This window comes from Bison bison, unplaced genomic scaffold, assembly GCF_000754665.1.
Source record: "Bison bison bison isolate TAMUID 2011002044 unplaced genomic scaffold, Bison_UMD1.0 scf7180017864035, whole genome shotgun sequence".
Lineage (NCBI taxonomy): Eukaryota > Metazoa > Chordata > Mammalia > Artiodactyla > Bovidae > Bison > Bison bison.
Window position 1 is genome coordinate 3,859,145 of NW_011494607.1, and position 11,425 is coordinate 3,870,569.

An 11,425-nucleotide genomic window follows, 5' to 3' on the forward strand; every position below is an offset into this window, starting at 1 on the left:
ACAAAGTAGGCCAGAATATACAACAGAGAAAAGACAATCTCTTTAACAAGTGGTGCTGGGAAAACTGGTCAACCACTTGTAAAAGAATAAACTAGAACACTTTCTAACACCATACACAAAAATAAACTCAAAATGGATTAAAGATCTAAACGTAAGACCAAAAACTATAAAACTCCTAGAAGAAAACATAGGCAAAACACTCTCCGACGTAAATCACAGCAGGATCCTCTATGATCCACCTCCCAGAATATTGGAAATAAAAACAAAAATAAACAAGTGGGACCTAGTTAAAAGCTTTTGCACAACAAAGGAAACTATAAGCAAGGTGAAAAGACAGCCTTCAGAATGGGAGAAAATAATAGCAAATGACGCAACTGACAAAGAATTAATCTCAAAAATATACAAGCAACTCCTGCAGCTCAATTCCAGAAAAATAAACGACCCAATCAAAAAATAGTCCAAAGAACCAAACAGACATTTCTCCAAAGAAGACATACAGATGGCTAACAAACACATGAAAAGATGCTCAACATCACTCATTGTCAGAGAAATGCAAGTCAAAACTACAGTGAGGTCAATGGCCAGTCAGAATGGCTGCTATCCAAAAGCCTACAAGCAATAAATGCTGGAGAGGGTGTGGAGAAAAGGGAACCCTCTTACACTGTTGGTGGGAATGCAAACTAGTACAGCCACTATGGAGAACAGTGTGGAGATTCCTTAAAAAACTGAAAATAGAACTGCCATATGACCCAGCAATCCCACTGCTGGGCATACACTGAGGAAACCAGAATTGAAAGAGACACATGTACCCCAATGTTCATCACAGCACATGTTCTGATTCCAGAACATGGAATCAACCTAGATGTCCATCAGCAGACGAATGGATAAGAAAGCTGTGGTACATATACACAATGGAATATTACTCAACCATTAGAAAGAATACATTTGAATCAGTTCTCATGAGGTGGATGAAACTGGAGCCTATTATACAGAGTGAAGTAAGCCAGAAAGAAAAACACCAATACAGTATATTAACGCATATATATGGAATTTAGAAAGATGGTAATACTAACCCTGTATGCGAGACAGCAAAAGAGACACAGATGTATAGAACAGTCTTTTGGACTCTGTGGGAGAGGGCGAGGGTGGGATGATTTGGAAGAATGGCATTGAAACATGTATATTATCATACGTGAAACGAATCGCCAGTCCAGGTTCAATGCATGAGACAGGGTGCTCAGGACTGGTGTACTTGGGATGACCCAGAGAGATGGGATGAGGAGGGAAGTGGGAGAGGGATTCAGGATGGGGAAACACATGTACACCCATGGCAGATTCATTTCAATGTATTTCAAAACCACTACAATATTGTAAAGTAATTAGCCTCCAATTAAAATAAATTTATATTTTTAAAACTTTTTTAAATTAAAAAAAAAAACAAAAAAAGTTTTTGATTACCAAAATTCTCTGCACAAGCCATATTTATATTGAAGAATAGAAAAGTTTCAAGCTAACCTTTCTGAGTTGGCAGCAGCACTCCCTGAAAAGCATTTACCTTCATCACTTCTTGTTTTTCATCTGCTGCAAAAATGTTAGGTACTTCTCCAGTATTGAGCACACTGTCAATATCCTCTAGAAAAGCTTCCTCTTGAATCTCAGTGTCCATGATCAAAAAGACTGTCTTCTGGCCTTTCATGCCCACATTCCTTAAAAGGGCCTTAAAATAAAAATGTACTTAGAATAAAAGAAAAAATAAAATAAAAATAAAGCTTATTATATGATTAATATTATATTCATATATTCTAAACTATTTCAAATATTCAAAAATAAGATAATATAAAACATTTTTAATTATCAAAGATTGATAATTATAAGGATAATTTATAGGGATTCATTCTCCTGGAGCCTTTTCTGTTTATTAAGCTCAATATTGGTTTACTGAATTCACTCATAAGACTCAGATCCCAAGAAATGTTAATACAGTATAAATTAAATTTGCTTTTGTCGATTCATTCAATGGCTAGTTTGTATATTTAAGGTTTTTTTTTTTAAGTTGTGTGTTAGTTGCCATGGCTCTATTTGAGCTTATATGAAAACCAGCATTATGTATTAGTTTGGCCCCTGATACATCAATTTGAAAGACGTTAGTCTGAATTTAAGATAAACTGGATTTAACATCATATAAGGCATAAACAATTTTGAGGAATATGTACCAAAAATTTTATTTATTTCACTAATGATCAATGTCATTCATATCAGATCAGGGCATTTGGGTTGTTTGAGAGAGACTGGTTTAAAAATAAACTCTCATATTTAATATCAATGAATACAAATGGAGTTTATCTTCTTTTCAGTGCTAGTTGTTGAGAATGTGGGAAAAATAGAGATCGTCCTGAAGAAAAAAGAGAATACTTCTTGGAAATGCCTTGGTCATCCCCAGGAGAATCATAATTCATTTATTCCAAAAAAAGATACAGGTAGGCTATGCTGTTATTTTGAGTCCTGGGTTCATGAAAATGTATGTCAGTGGCTTAGTTGTACCAGAATTTGGAGGGCCACTTTGAGTGAGCCAAAGGGTCCTTGTATCTCTTTCTGCTGCTGCTGCTGCTAAGTCGCTTCAGTCGTGTCCAACTCTGTGCAACCCCATAGACGGCAGCTCACCAGGCTCCCCCGTCCCTGGGATTCTCCAGGCAAGAAGACTGGAGTGGGTTGCCATTTCCTTCTCCAGTGCATGAAAGTGAAAAGTGAAAGTGAAGTTGCTCAGTCCTGTCCAACTCTTCGAGACCCCATGGACTGCAGCCTACCAGGCTCCTCCATCCATGGGATTTTCCAGGCAAGAGTACTGGAGTGGGGTGCCATTGCCTTCTCTGTGTATCTCTTTCTAAAGAATTGAAATGGGGCATTGGGTTTGTTTCCCTCCCTTTTTTTTTTTTTTTTTTTAAACAGAGATTACATTTCTGACTCTGCTATCTAATGTTTAGGCATAATGGGGTCATTCAGTAATGATAGCTAAATGGAGAATACCCATTTAGACCTTTCATTCCTTCACTCCTTCATTCCTCCAGGTTCCCTTTTACAAAAGGTGCAAAAACAAGTAAAGTTGATGCCCTGTAGGCATATCTAATTTTTTTCTATTAGAGAAGGCAAGTTTATTGCCTCTGCTACTGCTGCTGCTGCTAAGTCGCTTCAGTCATGTCCGACTCTGTGCAACCCCAGAGACAGAAGCCCACCAGGCTCCCCTATCCCTGGGATTCTCCAGGCAAGAGCACTGGAGTGAGTTGCCATTTCCTTCTCCAATGCATGAAATGAAAAGTTAAAGTGAAGTCGCTCAGTCGTGTCCGACTCTTTGCAACCCCATGGACTACAGCCTACCAGGCTCCTCCACCCATGGGATTTTCCAGGCAAGAGTACCAGTTTACTTCCTAAAGATAATACCATTCATTTTAAGTGTAACATCTTACAGGCAAAGGTGCATATTATAAGTGTTCCTGCTTGATGAATTTTCACAAAGTGAATGCACTCCATATTTTCTTTGGAAATTGGTAGGATTTGCCTCTTGTTCCAAGTGTTTTGAAATTTCATAGTTTGATAGACCTTAATGGAGGTCTGTTTTCAACTTTTGTGCCAAATGGTCATCCTTTGTGCTAATCTTTCCATTATGGAAGCTTAAGACACATGTATCTGGAAAGTACTTATTTGTCATCCCTCCATGGTCTGTTTTTACTTTTTAGAAGTGTTCTTTTTTTTTTAAGACTTTAAAAAAAATAGATTATTTTTTATTTATTTATTTTTGGCTGCACTGGGCCCTTTGATGTGGCACACCTGGTCTTCATTGATGTGCTCTGGCTTTGGCTAGTGTGGTGCTCAGGCTTCATGTTGCAGTGGCTTCTCTTGCTGAGGAACACCGCTCTAGAGCGTGCGGGCTCAGTAGCTATGGCTTAGTCAGCCCACGGCGTGGGGTGGGATCTTAGTTCCCAGACCAGGGATGGAACCCATGTCTCTCCTGCAGAAGGCAGGGGTATCTGTAAACTTTAATTTCCTTTTTAAAATTTGTTTTGTCAACTGTCCTGTATTAGTCTACAAAAGTGAAAGTGAAGTCGCTCAGTCATGTCCAACTCTTTGCGACCCCGTCGATTGTAGCCCACCAGGCTCCTCCATCCGTGGAATATTAACCACTGGACCACCAACCAGGGAAGTCCCTAAAAATGATCTTATTTTAAGCCTTCTTAACCAGTTCTCTATGTATCTTGTCTTTTCTCTCTCATTTTCAATTTTGTCCTTTTGCTCTACTTTTTGAGAGTTGTTTTCAGCTGTGTCTTCTAACTCTGCTGTTGAGTAACTCATTTCTACTTTCATATTTTTAACTTTAGAGAACTCTTTTGATTTTTATTTGTTTTAGCATCCTATTTGCTCCCTTTTCTTAGCTTTTTGAGAATTACTGATAGTGTTTTAGAGTTTTTGTTTCCCTGTGTAGCCTAGCCTCGTTTTGGTCTGTCTTTCATATTAGATGCTTCCTTTGAATGTCTGCTGATCCTTGACTGTGCGTATTTCTGGGTTGAACTCTAAAAGCTAGTTGAAAACTGTGTGTGGGGCCTTGCTTGCTGACAATAACATTGGCTGTGTGGCTGGATCCTTTCTTTGGATCAGAAAAGAAACATTCACTGTGTGGCTGGATCAGAAAAGTCTGATGCCAGTCTTTTGCTGGAGTCTCTAAACAGTTTCTACCTTGCACCCAACATTTCAAAAATTACATGGGAAAAGAAGGCAGGGGTATCTGTAAACTTTAATTTCCTTTTTAAGATTTGTTTTGTCAACTGTCCTGTATTAGTCTACTAAAGTGAAAGTGAAGTCACTCAGTTTGCGACCCTGTGAACTGTAGCCCACCAGGCTCCTCCATCCGTGGGATTCTCCAGGCAAGAATACTGGAGTGGGTTGCCGTTTCCTTCTCCAGGGGATCTTCCCGACCCAGGTATCGAACCCAGGTCTCCCGCATTGCAGGCAGACGCTCTAACCTCTGAGCTGGTTGCCATAAAAAAGTACCACAGACTTAGTGGGATAATAACAGAAGTTTATTTTCTCACAGTCTGAAGGTAAAGTCTGACACTAAGATTCTGGTAGGGTTGGCTTCTCCTGACATGTCTCCTTGGCTTGTAGATGGCTGTCTTCACATGATCTTCCCTCTGTGTCTGTGTCCCTGTTGCCTCTTCTTATAAGGACATCAGGCTCATTGGACTAGGAACCATCCAAACAACCTCATTTTAACCTACTTTGTAATACCACATTTCCAAATATGTTGCATTCTCTAGTACTGGAGACGTGACTTTAATGTGGAACATTGAGATGCACACGGTTCAGCCTGTAAAATATACGCAATCCAGAGACCCTATGTTTTGCCCTCTACAAGAGAGCAAAATTCTGATCTTTTGCCAGAATAATAGAGAATCGGCCTGTGGCTGTGTGAAATAGGGAAAGACTTCAGAAAGGTGGGGCTAGGGGAGACAGCTAGGCTTCCTAAATGAACTTTAATCCAGAAAGCAGTTTTAGTTCTGCCTTCCCTCTGATTCCAGAAATACTTGGTCCTGCCAATTTCTGAGCCTTAATGAGATCTTATATTACAGATGGATTGATTCTTGGCTTTTTGTATGTCTAGTTTGGGATTTAGCTTTCCAGTTAACTGAGTTAGTTTTTTCTATCCTTACAGGCTATGCCTTAAAAAACAACCAAACACTCTCACTCACTCACACATACACACACACATTCACACACCATCTTTGCTTTTATTTTAGGGAAGGGTTAGAAGACACTAACTGCATCTATTCAGTTTACCATCTTTAAATATTTAAAACTATAAAAATATATTTGTAGATAATATTTTAATTTTCAGAAAAGTATCGGGTAGCTGCATTTTGAGTACTTATTGTGTGTGGAATGCTATTTTAGGTATTGTGGTATGTAACAAATAAATGACATCAGAATTATTTTCCTAGGTGGAAGAAATAACATACATAAACATGGGGTTAAAGAATACTTATATCAAGACATAGGCCAATAAGAGGAAGTTACTTAGTGCAAACTTGAATATATTCTAAGGTAACCTTAAGTGATCAGATGCAGATCAATCTGACCTTGAGCAACTCCCCATGAATGAAGATGAATTTCAAGCAATGTTTTGAAAGTGACTTAAAAAAGAAAGTCATGAAGGACTTTCCAGATATCATTACTGGGTACTTATTGTGCCAGACCTTTTGCAGGTGGCAGAGAAAGAAAATGTAAGCCATATGTGGGAAAGGTCAAATAGATTCATTTTCCAAGAGCAGGAGGTCTCAATTGCATGGTATAAGGTAGGCAGAAGAGAGAGGAATAATAGCAGATGCAGCAGATCAGAAGAGAACAGGTAAAAGACCATGAAAATGAAAAAAGATACTATTAAGGTAAAATCTGTTGCCCTGAAATTATCTGGCTGTCTAGACTCTGATGCTGGGAGGGATTGGGGGCAGGAGGAGAAGGGGACGACGGAGGATGAGATGGCTGGATGGCGTCACTGACTCGATGGACGTGAATCTGAGTGAACTCCGGGAGTTGGTGATGGACAGGGAGGCCTGGCGTGCTGCGATTCATGGGGTCGCAAAGAGTCGGACACAACTGAGCGACTGAACTGACTGACTGACTGATTGAAAAATCATAGCAAACCAGATAAAAGCTAAGTCCTAGAAATAAATGATACTGAGAAACAAAGTTGACCTGTATTTAGAAATAGTTAGAATGAACATTGCTCAAGTATTCTTCCCTATAATTTCCTGAGGCTTTCCATGAACTCTCTCCTCCCTGCTATAAATTTCGGCTTGAGTCGTGAGCCACCATAGTTTGTTTTAGCTTTCTTGTGTGAAATTGGAGCCACGCTTGTATTTTTCAGTGAATTAGATTTTCTGCTTTGGAAAATGACTCAGTTTAGGGGATTTTTTCTATTTATTTGCCTGAATTAGCACAGATTCATTTCTTCTTTGTCCTTTCTCTTCCCTAACTCATGATAAAAACTATAGGTTATTTTCTGCACTAGCAAAGCTGAATACTTACATCATCAAAATATTATGATTTAACTTACTGTCAGTAAGTTTAAATGTTTACTCTATTATGTGGTTCCTAGATTTTCAATGTGTATTACCAGAATTATCAATTTTTATGATATTAGCATGCTGGCTTCTTCCATTTTTCCTAGTTAAAAAATTTAAGTTTGAAACTAAGCATGTGAGTTGAAGACTTCTAATGCAATAACTTCTCACGTCAAATCTAGAGTTTACTTACACAGAAGATTTAAATATAGCAAAGAACATAATCAGAGCAGAGAAACTACTTCATTTTTTACCTTTAATCCAGGTGTAACAGTTGATAAATTAAATTGTATGAATATAACCAGACTACCATTTGTAACTTGGGCACTTCCAATTATTTTTTTCTTCTCAAAGATGACGATTATGAGTGAGTATTTGTGTGGTGTGGTGTGTGTGTGATATGACTAATAAACTTGTCTATTAAGAGTCAGAAACTAATAGAATATTGGGTTGCTATTTCTGTACCCAGCCTAAAAATTTATTTTAATTGTGATTACCTTTAGTATAGGGATTCAGATCATCACACAAAGGTTGTTTTGTAAATTTGACAACTAACAGCTCAGTAAATGAATATTGAGATACTAAAGAATAAACAAGATTTTGAAAAGTTGTGTCATAATTTTGATATGTCAATAGCCACTTATAAACCTTTAGATTAAATACATATAGAATCTATAACTGTGTTTTTAAATCATGCTGAACTGTATGAAACCACCGCTGTTTATTTTTTACCTAGAAAAATGGCAGTTTTGCATAATTTGAACTATGCTTTTATCAGGGCTTCTTAATTGCTAACACTACACGCGTACACATCTAGAAGTGCTGTCTGTACCTGTAAACATGCTTGTTGACACTTTGTGAGCAGTCACTTAATTGAGGCTTTCTACGGGGCCTGGGATTCTGCAGGCAAGCTGTTTGCTGTCATAAGGAACAACAGCTCTTCTTGTCAGTGTATAAAGATCCCCCTTCGCCCCTTCCTAACCCTTTATTGCCTGTGCAGCCATGTTTCTTTGCTGCCTAAAACAGTCATTCAGAATTACTGGAAAAGAAGAGACTCCTATGGCTAGCAAATAGGACTTCACGGTACTTTATGCTTTTAAATTGTCTGCTCAGCCCAGCAGGTGTAAAGTTATCACTTGCACACTAATTACAAGATGCGTTAGCATGTTGCTGTCTTATTCTCATTTCTAGCAGAACAGCCTGAATATGAAGAAACACAGGATAGATGGAGCAGGCTGTAAATAAGTAAGAAATTATATACTGTGTTAAAAGACAGAATAGATGAAGTTTAAAAACTTAGAATTCAAGCACTTTAATGTATAATGTTGACTGAATTATTAGTTATGGAGCTGAGGAAAGGTGATAAGCACAGAGATGTTCGAATCTAGTGACGACCTTACTAAACGATATGGGCCTCATTGTCTAAGGACCCCATTGAACCTAGTCTTGGAAGAAAAGCTGCCTTTTTCTTAGCTTAACACTGATGTTTAACTCTACAAAATCCTTACTTTGAAAGAAAGATTCAGCTCACATCAGGCTAGGTAAGGTAGTAAAAGAACTGAATACATTTCAAATTTATTTTTAATAGTGATAGTTAAAACAGAAAGGAGTCCATGCTCTGTTGTCAGTTTACTAATTGGAAAAAGCATGTACCCATACACATTTATCATCCTGGGTGTTAGAAGATGTGTTATGAATGTTTTCTTACTCATATATGCAAGAGTGGTTTGAGTGAGGATAGTAAAGCTATATTACAAAAGGTCAGATGAGATGGTTGGATAGCATCACTGAGTTTGAGCAAACTCCAGGAGATGGTGAAGGACAGGGAAGCCTGGCGTGCTGCAGTCCTTGGGGCTGCAGAGAGTCAGACATGACTTAGTAGTGACTGAACAGCAACCACCAGAGGTTAAGTGAAAACCTTATCAAAATTAGTACAAAGGCTGAATAATTTTTAAAAACAGCAGCATAATTGCAGTTTATGTAATACTTTTAAAAGCACATAATAACTAAAACTTTGTTGTTTCTTCTGCATAAGTTCATTTCCAGCCCCTCTTTCCTCTCCAGAGGGTGGGCTATGTATGGAGCAGGAAATTGCAAACTTTTGACCATAATTCAGTCTTTCTGGTGACCAGCCCCCATCCAGGAATCCACCTAGAGTCACCACATAAGAACAAAGATGTTCCTAGTTTTCCCTTATTGCTTAGGAATTTACCAGGATATTAGGAATCCCATGTTCGAGATCAGAGTCAAAGACAGATACAGTGCCCCCACTTTATTTGCAGCTTTGCTTTCTGAGGTTTCACTTACCCTTGGTCAGTCGTGGTCCAAAAATATTAAATGGAAAATTCCAGAAATAATTCATAGATTTTCAATTACAAACTATTCTGAATAGCATGATGAAATCCCAAGGTGTCCTGCTGGGGATGTTGAAGAAGAGAGGTACCTGAGATAGATGGTGACTTGCTGAACTGGTTCCTTAATTTGGACATTAAATAGTTACTAGGGAGTTGTAAAGGGTAGGGGGATAGTCTATAGATATTTGTGTTTGAACCGACATGGTTAAAATGAGGAAGATGCTAAAGGACAATGTACTGGTCTATAATTATAGTTCTCAAACTTTTTGAACAAGGTTTATGAGTTGGGGCAAGAAACTCTCATAACTTCTTCCCCCATCCCACATCTTCTCTAGTGACCCTGTGATCTTGGGCAAACTATTTAACTTCTGTAAGCCCCTGTTTCCAGCAGGGAAAATGAGCGTGAATAGCAGTGGCACCCCACTCCAGTACTTTTGGCTGGAAAATCCCATGAATGGAGGAGCCTGGTAGGCTGCAGTCCATGGGGTCGCTAGAGTCGGACACGACTGAGCGACTTCACTTTCACTTTTCACTTTCATGCATTGGAGAAGGAAATGGCAGCCCACTCCAGTGTTCTTGCCTAGAGAATCCCAGGGACGGGGGAGCCTGGTGGGCTGCCGTCTATGGGGTCGCACAGAGTCAGACACAACTGAAGCGACTTAGCAGCAGCAGCAGCAGCAGCAGGTGCTTTGAAAGAACACTAGGGGAATTCAGTGGTTAGGACTCCACACTTCCCCTGCAGGGGCACATGGGTTTAATCCCTAGTCTGGGAACTGAGGTCCTGCGTGCTGCATGGCATGGCCAAAAAAACAAAAAAAGTACTTAGAACAGGAAGGTGTGGACTCCCAATCCAGTGCTCTTTCATAGCTCTCTCCCACTGAACTTTGTCTTTATTTTTGCCTTGTGAAATTCTACTCTCTAGAAGGAAAGCTGTAGTTTCTATTCAACAAGAAGTATAAAGAATGCCCAAATTACCATATTATCCTCAGTGTTGCAGTGTTACCCTGAGTATCTCAATATTATTTGTATGTTATTAAAAAAATTTAGTCTGGGATTAACAGATACACACTGCTGCTGCTGCTGCTGCTGCGTCGCTTCAGTCGTGTCCGGCTCTGTGCGACCCCATAGATGGCAGCCCACCAGGCTCTGCCATCCCTGGGATTCTCCAGGCAAGAACACTGGAGTGGGTTGCCATTTCCTTCTCCAATGCATGGAAGTGAAAAGTGAAAGTGAAGTCGCTCAGTCGTGTCCGACTCTTAGTGACCCCATGGACTGCAGCCCACCAGGCTCCTCCATCCATGGGATTTTCCAGGCAAGAGTACTGGAGTGGGGTGCCATTGCCTTCTCCAAGATACACACTACTATACATAAAGTAGATAACAAGGACCTACCATATAGCACGGGGAACTATATTCAATAACTTATAATAATCCGTAATGAAAAGAAACCTGAAAAAGAGTGTGTGTGTGTGTGTGTGTGTGTGTGTATGCATGTATACATATATATATATAACTGAATCACTTTGCTGTACTCCAATTTAAAAATTAAGATTTTTTTTTTTTCAAAAAGCATTAAGTTTCTGAACAAACGTTTTTCTGTCCTGTGTTTTTTGTTTTACCATCTCATATTTATTTTCAGTTTTTCATTTTCTTGTATAGTCATGCTTATAAAACCAAAAACCTGACACCTTAATACCAGCATTATTCAGTCTCAGGTCAACAAATCTGCTTTATCTTCCTTTATCCCCATGCTTTAGGTCCATGCCTATGTGACTTCTCTCTTCAGTGTAGGTGAAAGAGTGAAAGACGAAAACATTCTTAAATCTTTCTTAAGACTTTTAGAACCTATCGTTAGCATGTCCCATTGAAATTATGGCAGTTTTATTATTTTATTGGTAAGATATTGAATGCAGGTGACCAGGGTTCGATCCCTGGGTCAGTAAGTTCCCCTGGAGAAGGAAAT

General features: G+C 39.0%; 1 protein-coding gene across 2 annotated transcripts in view; it reads left to right on the forward strand.

Annotated features, from left to right (window-relative positions):
• LOC104984749 (cytochrome b5 reductase 4) overlaps positions 1 to 11,425 on the forward strand; it is a 117,011-nt gene that overhangs the window by 77,827 nt on the left and 27,759 nt on the right. For both annotated transcript variants that reach the window (XM_010834654.1, XM_010834655.1), the window contains one exon: positions 2,355 to 2,477. In XM_010834654.1, coding sequence (XP_010832956.1) covers positions 2,355 to 2,477 — 123 coding nt within the window. The remainder of the gene's footprint in view (positions 1 to 2,354; positions 2,478 to 11,425) is intronic.